Source organism: Nyctereutes procyonoides, unplaced genomic scaffold (genome assembly GCF_905146905.1).
Source record: "Nyctereutes procyonoides isolate TBG_1078 unplaced genomic scaffold, NYPRO_anot_genome, whole genome shotgun sequence".
Taxonomy (NCBI): domain Eukaryota; kingdom Metazoa; phylum Chordata; class Mammalia; order Carnivora; family Canidae; genus Nyctereutes; species Nyctereutes procyonoides.
In genome coordinates this window covers 30,292,693-30,317,321 of record NW_026575159.1, presented here as the reverse complement: position 1 = coordinate 30,317,321, position 24,629 = coordinate 30,292,693, and the positions used below count along the sequence as shown (strand labels likewise).

Below are 24,629 nucleotides of genomic sequence, written 5' to 3'. Positions count from 1 at the left end.
CTGGCGCACAGGGAGGCAGTGGGATCTAGAGTCAAGGGGCAGACTGGTGTGCCAGGGAGGCTCTGGGCTCGTGGGTATGGTACTGAAGGGTTTCCCAGCATATCCCAGCTGGATGGCAGGCTCTGGACTGTGCTCTGGTCATACCAGCCCACAAAGGAGAAAGGACAGGATGACCTCGAAGAAGTGGACCTCAAAGCCTTTGGGCCTTGCACATCACACTGCTTCCATGCTTTTCTGGGGAGTGTCATCACTGTGCACTGTCCAGGCCCGGCCTTTCCCCAATGTTTCATCATGTCTTTGTTTTGTGAAAAAGCTTTTTTATGTGTTTCCTTTCTCAAAAACTTTACTTCTTGTCTGTGCTTCAGCTTTCAGAGGAAGAAAAAATTCAGCGGTACAGCATCCTCTCTGAGCTCTATGAGCTGATTGGCTTCCATCGAAAGTCTGCGTTCTTCAAGCGTGTGGCCGCTATGCAGTGTGTGGCCCCGAGCATCGCGGAGCCTGGGTGGAGAGCTTGCTACAAGCTCCTCCTGGAGACACTTCCCGGCTACAGTCTGTCACTGGATCCCAAAGACTTCAGCAAAGGTACCGAAAGTCTCATTGTTGGAACTAAAAATGTCGCTTGGACCCTGTTCCCTGTGGGTTGTTTGAGCACTTGCTCTCCTGGTTAGGCACGATGGTTGGCAGGAGGGTTCAAAGATGACTAAGCCCCATCCTGCCCTTGGGTACTTAACGATAATACAATTATAATGAAAAGTAGTGCTGCTTTGCTTGGGGGCTGGCATTCTTTTGGCCAGTCCCTTTCCTGCCCCTGGTAGTGGTAATTGGCATTAAGGGTAGAAATAACTGGGGATACTTGGGTTGCTCAGCGGTTGAGTGCCTGCCTTGGGCTCAGGGCGTGATCCCATTTTGGGGATTGAGTCCCATGTCGGGCTCCCTATGGGGAGCCTGGTTCTTCCTCTGCCCGTGTCTCTGCCTCTCTCTCTCTGTGTCGTTCTTGAATAAATAAATAAAATCTTAAAAAAGGCAGAAATAACTGGACCAGCCATAGACTTTGTGGGATTTACATTCAAACGGCTCAGTGTTGTTGGTGGCAGAGACGTCAGAGCTGTGAAGGTGGGGATGAGCTCACTTAGGCCACCTTCCAGAGAGCTTTTTCATGGGGGGAGGTTAGTGTTTAGGAGGAAGGTATAGTTTTTAGAGCATTTACACGATTGCTCTGTAGAGAGAGGATAAAGGGTAAAGGTTTCTAGCTGTGCTGGGAATGGAATCCCTTCACTGTGCTTCAGGGAGGCTGGAGGCAAGGTCCCACTTACTCTCAGGTACCTTTTTTTGGTGTCCTGCGAATGTAACTCCACACTGCCTCTGGAGGGAAAGCAGACTGCCTGGGCTTTATGCAGGTCACCCCAGGAGTTGTCTGATGTGTCCTGAGAGTTCAGAGTTGGAGGCTTCCTTCCGGGATGCTCTTCCCTGCTGCTCACTGTGTAGCTGCCAGCCGTCCTTAAGGTCTTGGCTGGATGTCACTTATGCAGAGGTCCCCTGTGGCCCCTCAGCCTATGTAGAGTCTTTTTATTTCTCCTTTTTTTTTTTTAAGGTTTATTTATTTGTGAGAGAGAGAGAAGACAGCAGATGTGTGAGCAAGGGTGGGGTGGGGGTAGAGAGGCAGAGGGAGGGGGAGAAAGAATCCCAAGCAGGCCCCACAGCCAGCACGGAACACATCATGGGGCTCAATCTCACAACCCTGAGATTGTGACCTGAGCCAAAACCACAAGTTGGACGCTAAACTGACGGAGCCACCCAGGCACCCCTTATTTTTCCTTTTTCATCGAATCCTGTTGTTCTTCCATATGGCATCCCATAATCTGCAAGCGCATTTAAAAATCAGCTCAGGTTGGGGCACCTGGATGGCTCAGTCAGTTAAGTGTCTGACTTTCAATCCTGGCTCACGTCATGGTCTCGGATTCGTGAGATCAAGCCCCACATTGGGCTTTGTGCTGGATGTGGAGCCTGCTTAAAAAAAAAAAAAAATCAGTTGGGATGATGATTTAACACCTGCCTCCCACACTATCCTGTGTGCCTGTGAGAGCAGAGCCTCTGACCATCACCGTGGCCCCTGTGTGGTGCATGGCCAATGTCCCAGGAGATACGTGTCCCATAGGACCAAAGCCTAATGAGCAGCCACAGCCTCATGTGTGGGCTGCCAGTTGTTGAAAAGGATTTCTTGGTCTTAATTTTTAAATCAGATGAACAAAATGTTTTTTTTTTTAATTTAAATTCAGCTAATTACCATATACTGTATTATTAGTTTCAGAGGTAGCGTTCAGTGATTCATCAGTTGCATACAACTTTCAATGCTCATTACATCACATGCCCTCCCATCACCCAGTTACCCATCCTCCCACCCCCTTCCAGCAACCCTCAGTTTGTGTCCTAGAGTTCAGAGTCTCTTATGGTTTGTCTCCCTCTCTGATTTTGTCTTCTAAAATGTTTCTTTTGAAAAATAAAGCAAATAAGCACATCTCCCCAAGTGATTTGGTACTTTTTACTTAGCCTTCTTTTTTGGGAGGGGACATTTGCCATCTTTTTGGGGAAGAGGTTGAGAGAAACTATGGAAGTGAGATCAAATAAAGTAAAAATGATAAAGGTATGGAAGTGAACTCAGAAAAAGTAGAAATGATAAATGTTGGCTGGCTATGTTTTTAACAGGAAATAAAAATCACTTTAAACTCCATCTCCACTGTTGCTCTGGACCACTTCAAATGTTTTTCAGAATTTAATAGAAATGTACTCAAACCCTGGACCTGTGAATAAAGCAAATTATCTGTAGTCTCAGGATCTGAAATATATTTCTATTTCTCAAAATGAACATTTTTGCTAGCTGGTTACAGAAGGTCAGGGCAAGCAAACAAATGTGAACTGTGTGTATTTGCCAGCTTAATGGGCTGGTTGTTATCACTTTAATCTTCTTTGTGTTGCTTATATGAAGATCTAGGAATATGCTGTGTATGGAGATCAGCCTTTTCCTGAGTGAGGGATTCAGTCTTCCCCAGGAGCACTTATGAGAGGCTGGGATGGCAGGTGGATTTGCTTTAAGGTACTAGTTGTAATAAACTCTCAAGTCAGTAACATTTTGAATGCAAGAGTGTGGAAAATTTATCACTTGGTCATATGTTGCAAATCTGGCTTATGAATAAAAAGAGTCAGATTTTATTGGAGGAACATAGAAATTGTGACTTGTACGCTATTTAGCATTAAGGAAATTTTTACTCAGTCTTACAATTGCCTGTGGTAGGAACTGTGTCATCATGTATTAGAAAAAAGCAACATGGTGTTATTTGCCCAATTTTTAAGTGAGAAAACCTTCTTGATACTGTAGTGTTATTAGTTGGATTATTTAAAATTTATGACTTGGTTAGTCATGAAGTTGATTTTAGCTTCTTAATCCTTTTAAAAATCTCTTACTTCACTTTGGCATTTGGTCTTAGCTTCTTTTGATAATGAGGAAATATTGCAGAGACTTGGCTTTCTGTCCTTTCCTGTCATATGGTAAGTACTGCTATTTTATGTCCCTAAAGGTTTTTGTAAGATAGATAGGTTCTAGGATATCAGGTAGTTTTTTGGTGTGTGTGTAGGTTTGGTCACCTCTAAGAATTCCAATTTAAAAAGTTATTATGAAGCAATTTAAATAAATATAAATTAAAGAGAATAGTACAATGAGCCCATCACCCACAGTAACTGATTATCAAGACTTTGTAACATGTGCCTTATTTTTATCTTTTCTTTCTTTTTTTAAAAATATTTTATTTATTTATTTATGAGTGACACACAGAGCGAGGCAGAGACAGAAGGAGAAGCAGGTTCCTCAAAGGGAGCCCGATGCTGGACTTGATACCCGGACCTAGGATCACGCTCTGGGCCAAAGGCAGAGCCACCCAGGCATCCCTTTATCTCTTTTTCTTAAGTTTATTCTTTGTTGAAGGATCTTAGGGCAAATCTCAGAAATCATGTCATTTTACCTTACATACTTAAGTTTGATGTCTGAAAATAGGAGCATCATGTTTTACCAGGCTTTCCTGGCTGTGAAGGAAATTGAGGATTGGTGGAAGGAAGAAATACACGATCTTGCAGGGGCCTCACTGTACCTGCTGGGTAATGCCTGTGGGTCAGAATTTGTGCACGATGTAGCAGAAGTACATGAAAGAGCTGGCCAGCCGTGTAGTGCAGGGCAGTGGGAGAGCAACTTAGTAGGCCTGGGGCAGGAGGAGTCCCGTGGTTGGAGTCTTCATCTTTTTCTGTACAGCCCATAAGGTCCCGGACACACAACACTGTACTGTAACCTGTTTGTGTTTGAATCCATTATGGGGTCTCCTTCATGAAGGTTTTCAAGGTAGAGAATATTTAAAAGTAGTCATTGTTGCCAGGAAGGAGATGGAATAAATAACTCTAAGATTCTGAGGTCTTTAAAAAAGAAAAGATCTTATTTGTTAGAGGGAAAGACAGTACAAGCAGGGGAAGGGGGCAGAAGGAGAGGGAGAAGCCGGCTCCCCACTGAGCAGGGAGCCCGACTGAGGGTGAGGGCTCAATCCCAGGATCTGAGGATCGTGACCTGAGCTGAAGGCAGATGCTTAACCGACTGAGCCACCCAGGCGCCCCTAGGTTCAATGGTCTTAAAGAGGTATTTTTCAATGACTGTGCAGTCAACACCCCCCACCCTTAAATTTCAACCATGCTAATTTGTTTTGGAGGGAGCAGCCGCAAAAGTCCATTGGTAACCTTTTTCCTAATTTAACTATCTGCTGTTACAAGCTTTTCTTATACGTTAAATTAAAAAAGCACATGAAGGCCCATCAAATACCAATTATTTTTTGAAAAAATAATTGTGTATCTGTAACTCAAATACATGCCCCTGGAAACAATTTTTGGTTATAATCTTATTATAATCTCAAAGTGGTTATTTTTAAATTGTGTCTTTGCAGAAGAGAAAACATGTTCCATAAAACATGTCTTTTTACCGTATGAAAAAAACACAGCACAAGTTCTTTCTGGGCTAAGTTAAACACAGGAAGTGTTTTTTCTTGCCCATTGGGTTTGGTAGTTGAAGCATTTGTCTTTAAATCACAAGTTTTACAGATACCATTAAACGTATTTCCGAGGAAGGCTCGAGTCTGTGTCTGACGCGCCCTCCTGGCACCCTCTGAGGACGCTTTGTGACTTCCCCCACAGGCACGCACCGCGGCTGGGCTGCTGTCCAGATGCGTTTGCTTCACGAATTGGTCTACGCCTCCCGAAGAATGGGGAATCCTGCTCTTTCTGTCAGGCACTTGTCCTTCCTGTTGCAGACCATGCTGGACTTCTTGTCAGATCAAGGTGAGTGGACTCAGTGAACGAGAGCCCCCTTCGTGCCAGCCCGCAGGGACCCCGCGCTTAGGTTTACGTGGTGGCGCTTCCCGGTCTGCTGCTTAGAAGGCACCGTGCTCCTCTGTGTCCTCGGCTCCCCGTGCTGCCCCTGCTGTCCTCCCTGGGCCCTCTCACCACTCCGTGGCTCCCCTCTGCCTCTCGGTCTCCGGCATGGGCTCCCCTTCCCATAGCCTACGCCGTATAGAATAGAAACGTCCAAGCATTACATTTATACCCAGAGGTGCACGATTCATAACAATGTCCCTCGGCGAATTTTCACCAAGTGACCGCTCCTGTAAGTGGCAGCCAGATGGGAAGTCTGACCAGAACCCCGAGGACCCTGCTGTGCCCCCCTAGTTATAGTCCCTGCAGCAGCAACTTGGGTCTTACTTTTGCAGCCAGAGACGCAGCTTGCTCTGTGCGCCCGTGGCCTCGTGCGGTATCTCTGCCCGCGCCTCAGGCTTCCTTCTCCTGGCCTCTCCTGTCCGTCATGTGCTTTTACTCTTACTTACTCTCCCGTCCAGCCTCTGCTTTTTGGGTTTCAATCATGCCCTGTTTGTTTCCAGCCCAGATTCTACCCTGGGCCCAGCTATATTGATCCTGCTGCTTGCAGGCTGTCTCCATTTGCATGTCCCACGGGCACTTGAAAGTGAGCACATCCGCGGTGCAGCTCTGTTGCTTCCCCAGCACACCTCCCTTTCTGCCTGGGCCGCGCAGCCAGGCAGTGCATGTTGCCCATTGGCTTCTTTGGGATACACTCTCTGCCCTGGAGATGAGTGCGGGGGGTATTTATTAGGAAGTGCTCCGGGGATCAATACCAGTTGAAGGGAGGAGAAGGAGGTCAGATTGGGCAGAGGAAGGCTGGGCCTCAAAACGGTGTTAGCAGAGGCCCCGCCCCCACAGAGCTGGCCTGCATGGTCACCAAGCCAGGCTCAGTGACCGGCAGTGCAGTGCCTGGTGAGGCAGTTTCTGGAGAGGCCTCGGCTGCCCCAGGCAGAGATACCTTGCTATGTGGTGAGGGGCTAGGCCTCCTACTCCCACACCTAGGTGCTGGAGGCACATCGTTCCCAGGAAGGGGGCATGGGCTTGGATGAGGCGGCTCTTTCCAGCTGGAAACAATCCCAGGAGAGGGCAGCACTCGTGTCGCCTGGGGGATCCGTCCTTCATGCCCAAACTGTCCCAGCGGGGACCTGCTGCAGCTTCAGCCCGCACCCTGGCATCGGTTGGTGTGCCTCCTCTGTCCTCCCAGCTTTGAAATCAGCGTGTATTGCTGTCCCTGTGCCTGTGGCTGGTCCCTATTCCCTGTGGCAGTCTCCTGGGCTGCAGGATCTACTGTGGGTGTGAGGCTTCCATACATGAGTTCCAGTAGTGCGTTTATGCTAGAACTCACACAAAGACTCCGTAACGGTCAGTTTCAAAGCAGAAGGACTGAGTTGGTGTGCGATGGCCCTTACAGAAGCAGGGAAATGGTCGGTCTGACTCCTGTGCTTTTCTAAAACAGGAGAGGAAGGAGTTCCGTCATAGCTATTATGTAAACTACGTATGTAATCCATTGTGTTCTAGGCAGAGGCTGTTGAGGACCCTGGCTCCTCACGAAGTTCGAGGGATTGGGTGAGATTCCTCTTGTGTAATCTCCTCCTCCACACCCTGTGTGTCCTTGAACTTTATCCAGGCAGGCTGTGTGGACTTCTCATCGCACATACTGTGAAAGCCTGTTGTGTGCTGTTCTCTTCTCATGAGAGGTGTCTGTCCCCATGCCACCTGCTGGGACTCGGGGTCATCTGTTTCCCCCAGGTGACTCCCACAGTGACTCCTCCCGCAGCTCCTTGTTGCTAATGACCTTGAAGCATTTACCACTTGTGGTGCTTGTTTGTATCCCTTGGGCTTGGAGCACCCCAGGGGGTGCTAGTGCATCACTGCTCACAGAGAGGCACCTGCGGATGGTGGGACCACTTCTCCTCTGTGCCTAGTGGGTTTTCGTTGAGCAGCAAGACCAGCATGACAGCTGGCTAGATGAACGGTTGGCACCTTGGGATCCTCTGAAGTGTGAGGGGCAGATGAAGGCAGAGTCCCCAGAACAGGCCGACTCTAGTGTCCAGTGGGGATGTGGGCCTGGGTCTGTTGTTTGATGTGTTGAATTTTTGCCTTTTGATGGGTGACTGCTCTCCTCAGCCACCCGACGGTGTTTGACCCTCCCCACCACCCAACTTCAGTGACGATGCAGCGCCCGACACAGTGTCCAGGGTGAGTGGACTCTGCCCACTGGGCTTTTTTTTTTTTTTTTCGAGTTCTGAGTACCTCCTGACCCATGGCACATGACCCTCTCTCCTTTTGTCATGATGTGCTCTCTCTCTCTTTCCCCACACGGTTCCCATTTAACTCTGCGCAGTCTCATGTTGCCGTGAGTTGTGAGGACAGGGCCCTGTGTCCTTGCCCCGAGCTGCTTACACCTTCACTTGCTTCATCTCAGGCTTTTTCTCTTAAATCCACATCCCCCGTCCTGTGGCAGGGCCTTTGTACTCTCCCCTTCCCCCACCCCCTGTTCCCTGTCCGCCCATGGCTCCTCTAGGTCTGGATTCCCTATCGCCAGCCTCTGACAAGTCCCAGCACCACCAGGGTCTCCCGCTCCGCTCCCTTCGTTCATGCGCTGCTCATGACTATAGCGGAAGAATCCTCGTGTCCTTCGTTGGTCAATGGCTGTCTTCCTTTCTGGAGCTCTGGAGGGAAGGAGCTTGCTGGTTATTGGAGGTCATGTTGTCGGACTGTGGAACAAAGAGCTGTCTCCTTAAAGGCCTGTGTAATGGTATTTGGTTAATTGGAGTCTTCGGAGAAAAGGACAAAAGTCAGGAAGTTTAAAGAGTTCTTCCCAGCCAGCTGCTGGCTGTCACCTCAGATCAATGGTGGCAGTCTTTCTGAGCCTCCGTTTTCTCATTTGTACAACGAGGATGGCACAGTTGTGAGGTAGTTTGTTTTCATTTTAATGATAGTATTTTATTTTTTAATTTTAAAGTTTTATTTATTTAATTTTTTTTTCTTTTAAAGGTCAGGGCTTGAACTCATGACCCTGCTTGAGACCTGAGCTGAGATCAAGAGTTCGTTGCTTAACCAACCGAGCCACTCAGATGCCCCTAATGATAGATATTTTAATTTACTTGATGACCTTTCCTCTGGAGAGCTCATGGTATCATTTATAGAGTTGATAGTTAACATTCCTAAATACTGCTGCATTGAAATGAAATGTGGATTAGAAGAACAGCCAAGAAAGAAATCACTGATCCTGGGCTTGAGGGAAGGGCTTCTTAGCCTCCTTGTTGTATGTCAGCCTGAGTATTTGCAGATGGAGAGGCCATGGTCTGGGGGCTTCTTGCCCCGTCCTCCCCTACATATACCCTCTCATGTGTGCGGTAAGAGTGAACTCATGAGTTAAAGAGGATAGTTGTTAACACAAAAGGCATCTGGTTCCTGGGACTCTTGTCATGTTTTTCTTTTCTTTTTTTTTTTTAAGATTTTGTTTATTTATTTATTCATGAGAGACACACACAGAGAGAGAGAGAGAGAGAGAGAGAGGCAGAGACACAGGCAGAGGGAGAAGCAGGCTCCATTCAGGGAGCCCGAGATGGGACTCAGTCCCGGGTCTTCAGGATCAGGCCATGGGCTGAAGGCGGGTGCTAAACTGCCGAGCCACCCGGGCTGCCCTTGTCATGTTTTTCAAGATGGAAGTACTAACTTGAGAATTTGTGGACTCTTCTTGGGAAGCGTGGCTGTGTTACTGTTTATGATCATTGACTGGGGGTCCCCGGGCATGCAGGTGCAGCCTCCACGGCAACACGGCAGTGGACTGGTGAGTTCCGTGGGTAGTGGCTGCAAACGTGGTCCTGTGACCGGGTCCTGTGTGCTGCACAGGAGTCCCTTGAGAAGGAGCAGAACTCCTGATCACTCCTGTTGGTGCCACAGTAAACAGACCCAGGGTGAGGGAGGGGTGCTGCTGAGACTGTGGGATGACCAGTGAATGATCTTGAATTAAGGAGCTTCCGACATGAGACTTGTTTTACCGTGTTACGGTAGCAGAGAATGCTGTGTTCTTATTATAGGGTCGGATGCTTTATTAGTGAAATTTAAACTTCACTTAGTTGCTTGGGCTTTCCCTGCGGAGGTCCAAAGCATTTTTGTGTTTTACTGCGTTCAGAACTTTGCTGGAGGATACAAGGTCAAAAACCTGCCAAAGATCCAGTGTTTCATCTACTTGGCAGGACTCTCTCGAGTAGAGATAAGGTACCCGACATGCATGACAGTGTGTCTAATGCATAAAAGTGCTTAATGAATGTTCTGAGACATCTGTGTTATTTCCCTCCCAGGGGCCCTGGACTCCAGCTCCTTGGTCAGAGGTTGCAGGTTCTTTTGCCTGAGGTACCTTAAGAAGACCCAAGAGAAATGGAATCTCTTGTCAAGGACATAGCAGAGTGAGCCCAGAGGGCCAGCAGATGTACAGATGCTCTGATTTGTGTCCTATTTGATGATTAACAGTAGCAGTGCTAGCAGGGCTCCTCTTGTCTGACGGGAGCAGGGAGGGATGTGGGTGGCAGGTGGGAAAGGAAAGAGGGATAAGGATGAGGGACCAGCAGAGCCGCGAGGCACCGTCTCCTGGCGAACAGTGGTTGGCCAGGCTGCCACCTCCATGCCATCTGGCGTCCTTCCTCTCCCGCACTTGAGTTGTTGGGAACGTGACCCTTGCTGCCTTGCCATTGAAGGTGTGGATTTAGATCAGCCCCTCAGCTCATGGTCCAGCTGGAGGAGCACAGAATCCCAGGCCTTGTCATCTAGAACATGAACTCAATTTGCTGTTACAACCTGAGGTCAGAATAGAGGCTTCATCTCTGAGCCCCAGACCTGGGTCTACAGCAGCCCTTGGGTGTTTTAGCATCGCAGACCTCAGAGCAGCTGTGGTGTGGCCCATCCCCCACACAGCAGGTGTGCTTTTGCCTCCAGGAAACCGAGTATCTTACTAAACTATATTATTATTATTTTTTTAAGAAAATATATTGAGAAGGAGCTCATGTACTGCACAGTTCACCCGCTGCAGGTACCCTGGCAAATGTGCAGGGCCGTGCAGCCTTCTGCACCCTGTGATGTCCACCGTGCAGGAGCCTTGTACCCTTCAGACACTGTTCCCCAGGCCCCCCTGCCCCATCCCTCAGCAGGTGTGATCTGCTTCTGTCTCCCTAAATCTGCCTGTCCTAGGTGTCTCAGGTGAACAGAGCCCCACAGTGTGTGGCCCTTGGTGTCACCTCTCATGTGCTGTGATGTGTCCACGCCCTGCCTTGGAGCGCTGCTTCTGTGCTGCTGGCCCTCAGATCCATGTGTCCAGCCTGCTCTCCCCCGAGATCTCACCCTCAGTAGGAGCATCGTCTCCTCTCCCCTGAAGCTCTCTCTCGCCTTCCCCCACCTGCCTTTTCGGGTGCTCCTCCGGGGAGCAGAGCAGTCTGTGCCGCAGCCCCCCACTCCCACCCCCACAGCTGGAGTGGGGAGCCGGCACTCATTACCTGCTCATCTTCCTGCTTTCATTCTCTCTCCTCAGCTCGCTCCTTAGCTCCTTAGCTCCTTAGTGAGCAGCTTGGGCGAGTTCTTGGAAGCTGTGTCCAACCACACGCCCTCCCGCGTCCGGCCTCCGTGGCCTCATTGTGCCTTGAAGAAACCTAGATTCCTCATCGTGGTTTATGACATCGGTCAGCTTGCTGTGGCTTGTGGGTCAGATCTGCTCCCACCTTTTGGGTGGATCTGGCCTTCCTGACAAGAAAGGCTTTTATAGATGAACACTTGTGATCAGTTTGATGATAAGGATTTGATCTTTGAACGCTGATTAGATGAAATGTCATCACCATCCAAAATTTCTTTTTCTTCTCATTTTTAAATCTGTGTTAACACAAATTGTACTCAATTATGTATTTTGCATTTCACCAATAGGAAGTGTGTTTTCTCACTTGCTGTATGTAAGTACCTACGTAACATCCATGATCAGCCTCTTGGTTCACAAAACCTAAGATACAATGTCTAGTCCATTATGGGAGGGTTTGTCTTTGCTAACCCGTGGTTTCCAGTGCCCTGGGTGCCCTGATCCCTGCCTGCCCCATGCTCTCTGGTTCACTGTGTCTCGTACACTGCCCTGCTTAGGGGTCCTTCTCTCCTTTGAGCCTGTTTGCTTTCTCAGGCCCTTTCTCTCTTCTGGATGCACTGTGCCCCAGCCCTCCCATGGGCGCCTCCCTGTGTCACTCCAGTCTGACCTGAAGGCGTGAGAGGCCTTGCTGACCTTCTAGTCCTTGGTCCCCCCAGCCCCACAGGCCTGTTTCCCACCACCCTGGCTGCTGGGGGTCCGGGCGGGAGGCCTGGCTGAGGGGCTGCGGCTCAGGCCTCTGCAGACATCCTCCTTCCTCCTTCAGGAACTCACATGTGAGCTACCTTTGAAGCAGGGTGCCGAAGCCTGGTTTCCTTGTCCATATTATTTTATGGGAATGAAAATCCATTTCCTCCTTTACTGTAAGCATCATCATGAAGAACAGATGAGATGGGAGATGGGGGGCTTTGGAAATGTTGAGGGCTAAGTGCTTGCTGTGCTCAGTATCCTGTACTTGCTCCTTCCTGGTCTCTCCCTCTTCCTGCCTGTTCCTTCCCACGCCCTTGCACTGTTTGGTGGTCCCGTATATCAGATTCTGAGTTGCCCCAGACTTGGATTTGGATACTGTTGTCTTTACAACTTCTGGGACCTTGGACAAATAATTTAACTTTCTTCAGCCCTGGTTTTCTTACCTGTACGCCGAGAACAGGAGCATCTCACGGGGCTATTAATTTTCAGATAGGTGTTGTGCCAAGAGCCTGGCCATTCAGTGTTGAGAACATCTTGGGTGATTGTCTCTAGAGAACAGGCCTGAGGAAGAGTCCTGGTTGAGGGGAGAGAGGAGTCCGTAAAAACAGATGGATACAGAAGCATCATGTGGCAGTTGACAGTTCTTTTCAGAGGTGGAAGAGTTTGCAGTAATGTTCCATGAAGAAGGTGATCTTGACCTTGAAGAACAAATTGGTGTTTGCTAGAACATGCTGAGCAGAAGAAATAGTTTCACTTAGAAGTTCTTTCTGTAATGCTGGTGGACTTAAGAGTATTTGCTTTGTTTGGGAATGTTGGGTATAGTAGTTTGGTGTGATTCTGTTGTCTGGAATTTGGGGAAGCAAAGTGGATGATCAGTAGTTGTGCAGTATGACCCAGCAATTCCACTGAGTAGGTGTTTACTCAAGAGATTTGAAAACGTATGTCCACACAGAAACCTGCCCATGAATGTTCATAGCAGCACTGTGTATAATTGGCCAAGAAGTGGAAACAAAAGTATCTGTGGATGGATCGATGGATGTAGACGTGGTGCATCCCACCTGGGTGACTCTCTTGCTCATCCCTTCTCCCTTTGCTTTTTCCTGCCTGCCTTCCTTGGCTTACGTTTGCTCATCTTTCACATCTCTGTGTAGACACCATGTGTATATTTATCTATGGAGCCTTTCTTAGTCCTTTGGGGCCAGCTTGTGTTCCTTTGCAGCGTTCCCACCGGTGCATGTAACTTGCCCACAGGAGTCCTTCTGGCTCACCATATGCCAATTGCTTTAATTTGATGGACAGACTCCCTGGCAGGGCTGCAAGCACTCTGAGGGCAGGGTCTCTAACTGGCTGTTTCTCCCCCCCACTCCCCCCAGGACCTTGTGGCACAGATTGGCATGCACATATTGTTGAATGCATGAATAATACATGTCTTTTTTTTTAAGATTTATTTTAGAGAGAGAGAGAGAGAGCATGTGTGCATGTGTGCATGAGCAGGTGGGGGAGGGGCAGAGGGCGAGAGAATCCTCAAGCAGGCTCCTTGCTGAATGCAGAGCCCGAGGCAGGGCTCGATCCTGACCTGCGCTGAAGTCAAGAGATAGCCACCCAACCCTCTGGGCCACCTAGGTGCCCCTGTTTTCCACTTTTCAAAAACAAAATTCTGGAGACTTCATTCCTGGACCACATAATTCGTCCACTCGAAATGTGCACTTTCAGTGTGTTCACAGATATGTGCACCTTTCCTCACAGTCATTTGAAGCCTATTTATCACCTCAGAGAGAACCTGGTATGGTTCCTGTAGCTAGCTAGCGATACATGTTGGCACTCATGTCTTCTTGAATGCGCTAATAATAAATACTTTGCTTTGCTTTTAGTTCTTTATCTGGTCTGTTTTTGCTGTTATTGGCAATGCCATGGTGAGCATCTTTAGATCTTTGGCTTTTTTAGCAGGACGGAGATTTTATCCAGAGAGGGCTTATTGGATCAGTCATTTTGAACATTTTTTATTGCTGTTAAAGCATATTGCCAAATTGCCTCTGAAAGCATTGTTCTGATTATACTGCTAGCAGCCGGGCTGCTGATTCAGTTTGTACAGAAGGCTACCTTATTGTTTTAATTTGTATTTTCTTGGTAGCTGGCAAGGTTGAGTATTTTTCCTATGTGTTTATATACTAATTGTATGCTTTTCATACAAACCTCTTCTGCAGTCTTCTGGTTGCGTTCCTGTTTCTGGCCTCATTTGGTTCTCATTTGTTGGATTTGGGAGGCAGATAGGGTCCTAGCCACTGGGCTGATGAGGTCTCTGATGCTTTGAGACGCTCAGTAGTTTGCCCAGAGACTCCCAGTTATTCAGGAAAAACCAAGCCTAGAACCCATCTTTTAGCCCTCATTGGAGGATGTATACACAGCTAACTGTAAAATCTGTCCAGTGCTGTCATATACCAGGCTGGTGTCAGGCAGGTTTAAAGGGTCAGGATGCCTCCCACAAGTGCTTCCCTGGACTGAAGCTGAAAGTAGTAGGAAAATATTTTAAACATTTGGTGGTGATCTCAGCAGACCTTGACATTGAAAACAGATATAGTCTGTGTCCCCACCACCCCCAGCAGGTCCTTTTACTCTAGGAACTTAAAGTCTGCTGTCGTGAACTCCCTATTTGAGCTCAGCCTCGTTTTCTCCCTGAATGGCCCCTTAGCCTTCTCATATCATCAAGCTAGTGGCTCTTGAGTGTGGGAGTTTGGAAATGTGTGGCAGTGTTTCCAGTATAATGGTGGCCATGCGTGTCATTTGCATGTAGTCTGAGGAACAAGAGCCAAATGTAGGGGCAGGCAGGTCCCATATGACAAGGCACGTCCTATCACGATGCCAGCAGTGCCCCGGGAAACCGCTCGTCCCTGGGGGCACTGCTTCCCTGCTGTCCTCTCAAGTGGCTGCTGCTTCTGCCCTGATACCCTATGTACCTTGGGCCTAGAGATGGGGTACAGTCTTTCCTACCGCTACTTCTGGAGTCCTCCTTCAGAAACCCCCACTCTTTGTATGGGCATGTCATTAGGACTCATCACAGCTTACTTTTCCTTTGGTTGGGGTTGTTTATGAATACTCTGGTCCTCCTCCTCCTCCTCCTCACTCTTTCATGGTTTCAGCTCCTGGCCTGCTCTCCCTCACAGCACCTTTGCTGGCTCTGTCTTGGCGGCTTCAGTGTCCACGGGGAGGGTCCATTCAACGCTTTCCTCTTCCCCATCTGTGCTTTCTCCTGATGGGTCTCAGCAGGACTCTGCTTTTCCTCACACGGATCTCCAAACTAACTGCCTTCCCCATCTTCACTCCCCATCCCAGCCAGGGCCACCACTGCCTGGCCAGTTGCTGAGGCCAGAAACCATGAAGGCATTCTTGACTTGTTTTCTTCACATCAGACCTGCATCTAAGTCCTATCAGCAAGTCCTCAGGGTCTTACCTCTTAAACAGATCCGAAAGGTGGTCACTTGTCACCACCCGTGCCCTCACTGATACAGTGGAAACCACTGCAAGGCTTCAGCTGCCGCATCTGGCCATTAGGGGTCTCCTTGGCCTATAGTCCTCCACCTTGTCACTTTTCTGCTTCAGACCATCCACAGGCTCCCATCACTTTCCCCTTGTTAGGTCCTCAAACCAGTCTCCCTCCAACCTCCGTTCATTGACTTAACTTTAGCCATAGTTGCTCTTGCTTCTGTCTCTCCAGGGAAGCTCATTTCCACCTTGTGTCCAGGACCATGCATTGGGTCTTTCTGCTTTGTTTCCCTAAGATATTCGTGCGACTGCCTTTTCTGCAACTCTCCAGTCTGAGGTCAGACACCCTGTATCTCTCTGCTTTTTACAACTAGCCGCCCTTTTTGCTAGATCATGAGCTCCTTGGGGAAGGGATCTGTCTGTCCCGGGCAGACACCTGCCTACACCTAGGACTATGTATGACAGGTGCCCACTCAGTGTTTGTTTGCTCGCTGCCCAACGAGGAAAGTCATCCCAGCGTCCTTCTACCCCCTCTTTCCTGCTTGTGAAATGGGCACATGAGCCTGCTATGAGGATTAAAGATAGTGCGGATTATTTCTTCCTCTGTTTTGGAGCAGGAGGCTCATCCCTCTCTTCTGTAGTACTTAGCTGCTTATGGATTAGGGTATTTGGTTCAAATTACACCTAGCCCTCAGGGGAAATACAGGTTGCAAGAGAACCTTGCTGAGCCAGCAGCTAGCTACAAAGTGCAGGGCCAGTTCCAGGGTCCCGTCTGGACCTAAGGCCCAGGAGTCTGCCCTTCACCGGGACCCCTGGGAGCCCCTCACAGCAGGTGTGCTCCGTGAGCTGAGAAATGGCCTCTGATATATAGAAATTCTTAGTGGGGTATTTTTACCTTCTGTGTCTTCACTTATCTCTGAAAACCAGCATCTTCCTTTTCTCCTCTGCCGTCATTATTTGCTTGGCTAGGCAGTGAATGCATAGAACCCTCAGAGGGGGGCCCTCAGTACCCCTGCACTGTGGGAGCAGCATTGCCCAAATCAGATTTGTTGCCTGACACCTGATGAGATTTCTTGTGGTTTGTACAACTATATATGTGAAAAGTCATGCAAAACTATGTACGCTGTGTCACAGTTACGATTTGGTGAAATGCTTTTATTGAAAAGAGAGAGCCCGAGGCTGACGTAAAATTGGCAGTCGTTGAGTCAGGTTTACCAGCAAAGAAGTCTTCAGTGAGGGAGTCAGGGCAGCCGGCACAGCACTGTGTGGTGTTGGGGGCAGGATGAGGCCTGGACATGCCCACTTCTGCGTTTCCCCCCCCCCCATGCTCTTGCTTACTGCCATCCTAGACTTTTTGTGAATTGCATTTTTCACTCACTTTTATACTCACTCACTTTTATACTCATGGGTATGTTAATATGTCTTCTTTACATTTTTTTAATTTAAGTAAATTGTAAAATGGTATTAAAAAATAATACATCATTTTACTAGATTTTGGTTTTGGCGATTCTGGGTAAAATGGCATGACCCAAACAGTCATGAGTCTCCTGTATTATGGACTAGCAGATTAAAACACAGGGCTTGGACTTTAAACTCTGCATGTCGTATCTTATTCCCATTAAGAAGCACATACAGTCTTTAGACTTGAGTTTTTTTTATAAGATTTCTTTTTTTTAATTTTTATTTATTTATGATAGTCACAGAGAGAGAGAGAGAGGCAGAGACACAGGCAGAGGGAGAAGCAGGCTCCATGCACCGGGAGCCCGATGTGGGATTCAATCCCGGGTCTCCAGGATTGCGCCCTGGGCCAAAGGCAGGCGCCAAACCGCTGCGCCACCTAGGGATCCCTAGACTTGAGTTTTTACCCGTTAGCTTTGCATAGCAAGGCGTAAGGAACGACAGTATGAACTCTGGCCAAAAAGGAAGGCCATAATCTTGAAATTGTCAAGGTAATATATATTATTTTACTTCACATTTTCCATTCTTGACATGCTTTTTTACCCCTTGTATTTTTTTTTTCCAGATGGCATATGTGGTTTCTTGGAGAGTTTTGATTGAATGGATTTCATTTTTCACCTGGGTGGGGAGAAGGAAGGATAAGCTTATGAGCTGTTATGTGGGAGCTCCTCAACAAAGGGGTATAATTTGTTTCCACTGTAGTTTATATAATCCCTTTTGTTTGTTCAGAAATAGACAGAAGGGGTTGAACCAAAACCGGGTAGAATGAAGGGAAGCTTTTGACTTCCTTTTAGTTCTGTTTGAAGAGATAAATACCGTGTAGTACAACATAATAAGTACCTGCTAATAGAGTGCATTCTTGGTCGAGAAACCACGCATGTAAAATAATGAGGTGAAGAAAAACTATCAGTGTGTCAAATCCCAAATATATTAGTGGATTTAGTCGTTATGGGAAAATACTAATTTGCCAAGTTTTAGATGAACCAAAATAGAACATCCTGGGGCGGAATCACAAAAGGTCCTTTTGTATGTAGCCTCTTTGGAACACCGTGGCCCAGGTGGTGTGAGCTGTCAGCATGGAGTGGCGTCCTGCTGTCCTGTTCACCTGGCCACCGTCCACCACGCCCAGTGCCAGCCTACCATTTCTGGTCTAGAATATGGCAGCACTTCCAAGGGATGTTCTTGTCTCCCAAGACGTTTCTTGCCTCTTGGCCACCTGGAGTGTCAAGGGATCTTCCCACAGCAGGTATTTATCCCTAGCAGCCTTCCCCTGAGATAGCACGCAAGGTTCCCATCCCTACAACTAGAGTTCAAGTCCCTGGTGTGCTTTGCAGTGTGCTTTTCAGTCTGGCCCGGCCCAACCCCCTTGTGGAGGCACCGGGCTTAGCTGCTGTTCCCGGAACAGAGCCTCGGTTTTCACATCTGTGCTTTCTCTTCAGGGTTTCTACTACCCAGAATGTAGCACTAACCTCGCCCACCTCTCATATCTTTCTTGACACCTTCAGGTAGCAGAAAAAGCCTTTCTTCTCAGTTTCCCCCCACACTTATGTAACAGTGCTCATCATGTTGCATGTTAATCACGAGTTTTCACGTCTGCAGACTGCATGTGTGAAGCTGGACAGCTGGAACTGGGGCTTCCTTTCCCCCGAGCCCCAGCTTGGCACAAAGTCTGACTCACAGAGGCTCACTCAGTGCTCGCTAAATCCAGCTGCCTTGTTTTTCCTGGCCGTTTCCTTCTGGATAGTAAAGTGAGGATTGTGCTTCCCTTGACGTGCTGGTGTTAGAATTGGAGACCGCGTATCTGAAGAGTCTGAAACATAGTATGTGTTCAGCAAACCGTCATTGTCACTGTTGGTTTGCTTTTGACGTGCAGAAGTGTTTCAACACACGTCGTGCAGATGTCGTTCCTGGAGCAGAGAATCAAGGCGAGGACTCATCCCCAGTATCTTCAGTACCTTCCTGGGCTCACCTGCAATCACTGCAACAATCATTGGAACAATATTGACCATGACCCAGATTAGGACAGACATTTTGCTTGTAAATCGGAATGTTTCATGAAGTGACATCTGTTCCTGCTGTGTGTGATGTCCTCTATCAGCCAGCTCCATTGCCATAACAGTGCCAGGGTGGGTGGTTTAAACAACAGAAACTTCTTTTTTCACAGTTTGGAGGCAGGGGGTCTAAGACTGAGGTGCTGGCAGGGTTTCCCTGGAGGCCTTCCTCCTTGGCTTGGAGACCCGTTCTCCCTTTGTCCTCACACAGTAGCCCTCTGAGTCCGTGTTCTAATCTCCTCTCCCCATGAGGACACTAGTCGGATTGGATTAGGGCCCCATGTGACCTCACTTTACCTCTTCAAAGGCCTTGTCTCCAAATTCATTCATATTCCTGGGACCCTGCTGGGCACAAGGACTTCAACATACGAACTTGTAGGGGACATAATTCAGCCCAGAACATGAACTGTGATCCATCCTATTCTATCCCATGGGATGCTAGTCAGTACCCACTAGCTTGATATTTATGACCCACAAAGAGGTCACAATGGCTTGCAGTAAGTAACAACACTTGCCTTTTAGAATTGGGAGTGGAATTGAAATGGAACAGACTCATTTGAAATGAGTCCCTGTGTACTGCGCAGTCTCTTATGACCAGTGGTACATACTTGTTAGCTTCTCTCTGTCTCTTTTTTAAAGATTTTATTTATTTGTTTATGAGGAGAGAGAGAGAGAGAGACAGAGACATAGGCAGAGGAAGAAGCAGGCTCCATGAAGTGAGCCTGATGTGGGCCTTGATCCCAGGACCCCGGGATCACACCCTGAGCCGAAGGCAGACGCTCAACCACTGAGCCCCCCAGGCATCACTGTTAGTTTCTTTTCTATGTGCAGCATGTGGACAGAGTAAAGTTGATTGGCCCATGCCACCATCACATCTCCCTGGTGTCCTGCTTCATTGATTTAAGAGAGAAGAAGGAGGTATTGGTGCAGGCTTTTCTGTGTATCTTTTTTTTTTTTTTTTTTAAAGAGATTGAGTTAAATTCAAATTAATATTGACTAAGCAACTTGTAAGTGGCAAGAGATCTATTTGGGGGAAAGAAATGGCATATCCCTCAGTGAGATAAAATGCAAAGACCTTCTTTAGACTGTTCCCTGGGTGATTATCTGTACAGATGACCCCCCCTTTGTAGGGGAGGAGATCCTCTATGCCATTCACCGAATACTGAAACCCCAGTGCAGAATACCAGTTCCCCTGTGAGCTGGGGGTCTGTGTTATGTGGTACATTGAAACCTCTGCAGAGGCAGGAGTTTTGGATTGTGCCCACACTAGCGATGGTGTAAGAAACTGTCACAGGGCTGGTGACTGAGCCTGGCTGACTGTGGTGTCTGTTACTGTCATCGTTGTGAAGATGAGTGTTCTCACCAAGTGTCCATGGGCTCGCCTGATGTTTCAGTCATATTTTGTGCACTTTTGGGGATAATTTTAGTGGAACAAGGAAGATGCAAAGGTCCAGGGACTTATTTCTCCTAAACCTCAAGGCTCTACTCTCTGTGTGGCTAACCCAGCAGTGGGGTAAGAGAGTGTTCTAGAGTCAGGAGCAGAGTGGTGTCTGTGTGGCTGTTGATGGATTTAAAGGATGAAACAATGACATAAAAAGTTGCAGGTGCCGGAGGATGGGGAAAGGACCATCGTAGGTGGCGGGAAGGGGCACTCACTTCTGGCTGGGGCTTGGAGCTCTTGGAGGCCACTCTGTGGCGGGGACTCTGATGGAGGAGCAGGGCCCTCTGGTGAGGCCTCATGTGATGTGGCATGAGAGGAGCGGTTTCTCAGTCTCTTGAAAACTTCGCTCATCTCTCCGGTAGGGTGACGGACACCCCACACTCCACGACCAACACCTGGCACACCACAGGCATGCAGCTAGCGTTCCCTTGCAGCTCTGCAGGCCGGGGCAGGGCTCACCAGCCCGCAGCTGTGCAGCATGCGGCAGAGCTGGGACCCTTTGGTGCCAGTGTGTGTGCCTCGGACCTGGTGCCTTCCTTTCAGGTTTGTTCCCACCTTTCTGGTGGGATCCTTCTCAGGGTGAGTGCTCTGTCTCCGCTTTCCTGATCCCCAGTGGTCACTGTCATTGGCCTGCCCCTGTGAATCCTGATTCATTTCCTCACTCACCGAGACAGATGGTATTCATCGTCTTAGGGTGCCCTTCCCTATCTTTTCACAGGGGCAGCACCTTCAAGGCGCAGGGAGACCGTGACCAGGCTTTGGCTAAGTGAGGATTTCTGAGTCCCAAGAAGGTCCTGACAGCTGTTGGCTTGTGCCTTCTCTGTGCCATGCACTCACTGAATGCTGTCTCCTTGCCCTGCACTGACGAGGCACCGGGCCCACCTTGCTGCGTGGCCAGCGGGAGATGCCACACCTTAGTCTGTCCCTGTACCGGGGTGATCTGTCAGCCAGGATATGGTTGTCATTTGTTTGAAAGACAAAGATTGGATGCAATGGAAAAATGTCAGATTGAATTTATTCAGCTTCATCATTTGATCGCCAGCTCATTGCTTTGCTCCTCAGCCCAGAGAAAATGCGTTAGAAGTTTGTCAGCGTCAGAGTAGGTCGGAACTTGGCCTGGGGCAGGTGCTCTCTTGGCCTCTCTCTTGGGGAGATGGACCCTCAGCCTTTATTTGACTGTGTCACAAGGCCGAGGGAAGGCAGGAAGGGAGAGATGTTGTGCATTTTCCAGATATTTCTGTGGTCATCACTTTGACATTGCCTCTGTGGCTCCTAGTTCCACATCAGGTGACCCAGAGGCCAGGCAGGCTCCTCCTAGATCTGGGAGCTAGAAATCTCTGCAAAACAAAATCTTTTGTAACATCGTAATTTGTGATCACATGTCATAAAACCAGAAAGGTTTTTTACCTCAAGGATGTGACACAGTATATTTACTTCACTCACATATTTGTCCTTGGGGAAGAAACCTGAGCAGCTGGAAAGACATTTTTGGTTTAAAAAATTATGAAATTAGTATAACATAAAAGTAATGATTTGAATTTTGAAAAACAAGGTTATGAAAAAACAAATTACAAAGTGGATCAACGAGGGTATAAATTTAAAATGTTCTGTGAAGATTTGTGCTGGGGATTTAAGAGTTAAGCTCTTGGTATAGTTAAAATATACTTTTTATTTATCTTTTATCTTTTATTTTTTAAAGATTTTATTTATTTATTTATTTATGAGAGAAACAGAAAGAGAGAGGCAGAGACACAGGCAGAGGGAGAAGCAGGCTCCCTGCGGGGTGCTTGATGTGGGACTCGATCCCAGAACTCCAGGATCACGCCCTGAGCTGAAGGCAGACGCTCAACCGCTGAACCACCTAGGCGTCCCTAAAATACACTTTTTAAAATAAAAATTTACTCATGGTTTTACAGGTATGGTTCCTTTCCCCCCCCCCCTTTTTTGGGAGGGATTGGTTCTTTATTTTAAAAAGACACTTGTCAATTTTCAGTATCAAAATGGTTGCACTATGGGTTTCTTTCTCCAATCGGCTCCCAAGGAGAGGCCACCGAAGGAGAGTGCATTTTAAGCCGATGAGCTGCAGGGTGTATACCTAACAGACTTCACAGAAACCTCACCAAAAAGAATTGAACAGGAAAAGAAACTTTAAAACATCAGTACACTGCCCGCCCACAGACTATAGCGCCCAGATGGGGTGGCCAATGTGCCCCAACCCTAAAGAAGCAAAGTTTCAAAGTAATAAAAAATTTAAAAGCAGTTTTGTGCATAAGCTATTCAAGATTTCTCCAGTGCTAAGTGATACAAAGCCTAGCGAGGTGGCACTTTTAGAAGATGGCAGCTTCGGACCCACGAAACGGGGAGGAGGGGAGTTTTGTCTCATGGGGCTAAATCAGTGGAAAACACATAATTTTCTTTTTTCTTTCGAGGAGGCAGGAGAGCAAGTAAGTGATCACCTGAGCACAAGGGGAACATGATCCTTTCTGTGAGTGGTTGGGGTAAAGACAGGACAAGCGGTTGGTCTCAGGGAGAGGTCTCATCCTCTTAGTTTGGTCACATCTGATGAAAAAAAAAAAGTGCTCAAAGAAACCTTACAGGTGAAGCCCCTAGGCATGATTTTGGCCAGTTCGTCCTGGAATCACCTTTCTGGGCTCTCAGCAGGGCAGACGGGCACTTCCCCCGTGGAGAGGGCGGTGTGCAGTGAGCTGGGAAGCGGCCTCCCTGGTGAGGCCGGGCCTAGCACCTTCACAACTGTGGGGTTACTCGGAACGTTTTACAGATGGTCACTCCTTCGCATCTGTGCTCACATTCCCTTCAGCGTTGTTCCCGAAGGTGCTCAGGCGCATGCCCAGCTTGGACCTCTGGGGAGAGGCAGAGACCGTTTGGTGACAAGGACCCAGGGGTTGGGGCGGGAGAGGCGACGGGAGGAGGCAGCCTCAGGTAGAGGTCAGCCCTGGCGTCGAAGGCCGGCTGCGGGCTGGATGGCCTCAGGCGGAGCCGGGGTCGCAGGGACGGCAGCAGCAGGTCAGGGGGCCCGGGTGCTCTGTGTCTCCGGTCAGGCGGAGGCCGGCCGGCACCCGCCCCTGCCGCGCGGGGTGCTCCTCTGCATCATCACGGGGCCTCTCCAGCTCTGCTACCCGGCTCCAGGCAAACTCTGCGCTGGTTTCTGCCTCCTGGAGTCGATCCGTGAGCATCTCGATGTTGTCTGTCTCCCTCTTGAGAGTGCTGGCCATCAGCAGCGCCGAGACGCTTCGGGTTCCGGTGCGTCGGTCCGGCCTGCCTGTCTGCCTGTCCATCTGCCGGCGGTGGGACTCGGCCAGCTGGGCTCGCTCCGATGTGGTCCTCAGTGGTCACCAGCCCCTGGCCCCCCCGCCCCCCTTCCCTCCTCCCCTGTGCCTCTTCTGCAGTGTGCTCCACTTCTCCCAGGTCCACTTCCTGGAGTTCCGTCTTTTCTTCATCTCTGAGGCTCGGTTTTCAGTGCCCTTCCTGCCTCTCTTGCTCTCATCAGCAGTTTCCTTGGCTTCCTCCAGCTTTTGCAGGGCTGTGGCCAGGTGCTCCAGGGCACGGCCCAGCTCCTTCTCTCCTGGCTGGATTCTGCGGTTCAGGGAGGCCACTCGAGCCTCAGCCTTTCCTTCCACTTCCCCGCCGCAGGTGCCCGGCCCTGTCCCTGGTGTCATGGGCTTGCTGCTGTGGTCCCTGGATCTTGCACTGCACCCCCTCCATGGTGGTGATCCCTGCCTTGGTGTCCACCCAGCTCTTGCATTCGGCTTCCTGCCTCCTTGGCATGGAGCTGCAGCTGCTTCTCCTACAATTATACTTCCAATCCTGATCTCTGGGCTTTAATTTCCTCATAAAAGCTGGAGTGTCCCCTGGATGTCCTAGGGTCCTGCATTCACCATATCCCCAGTTGAATTCATTGTTTTTTCCTTGAGGGTGTCACTATTTTCTTCTTGGAAGCTTAAAACTTTTGGAGTTGACCCCAAATTGTCCTGCCCATTCCTACATCCTCTTAACTGCTTGGATAGGTTCTATATCTATTAACGCTTGAGTTTTTTTTTCATGTGGGATCCCTCCTCCCTTCCATGGTCACAGCCATAGTTCAGACTTCCGGCACCTATTTCTTGGACTCTTAACAATGTCCTGCTTCCTGGCTCTTCTTATGATCCCTTCTTCACACCGAAGCCAGAAGTATCTCCTTGAAATGCAAGCAAAGTCACATCTTTCTGTTCCCTGCAAAGCTGCAGTGACTGACTCTCCTGTCTTAATAAAGTCTCAGATCTAAACCATCTTTTTAGCCTAATTTCACTTCACTTCCATCTGCATAATCTGTATTTCCTATATATTGGACTTTTTTGTTGTTCTTTACGCATGCCATGTGATTTTCCATGCTGTTCCTATCTTAGAGTGCTCTGTCCTCCTACTTTCCCCGTTTTCCGGGCTGCCCCTC

The 24,629-nt window shown here is 48.7% G+C and overlaps 1 protein-coding gene across 1 annotated transcript in view; it reads left to right on the top strand.

Annotated features, from left to right (window-relative positions):
• Positions 1–24,629, top strand: part of TRAPPC9 (trafficking protein particle complex subunit 9) — a 542,263-nt gene that overhangs the window by 66,112 nt on the left and 451,522 nt on the right. Inside the window, exons 10-11 of the mRNA XM_055314325.1 lie at positions 366–582; positions 5,221–5,364. Of these exons, the coding sequence (XP_055170300.1) occupies positions 366–582; positions 5,221–5,364 (361 nt within the window). The remainder of the gene's footprint in view (positions 1–365; positions 583–5,220; positions 5,365–24,629) is intronic.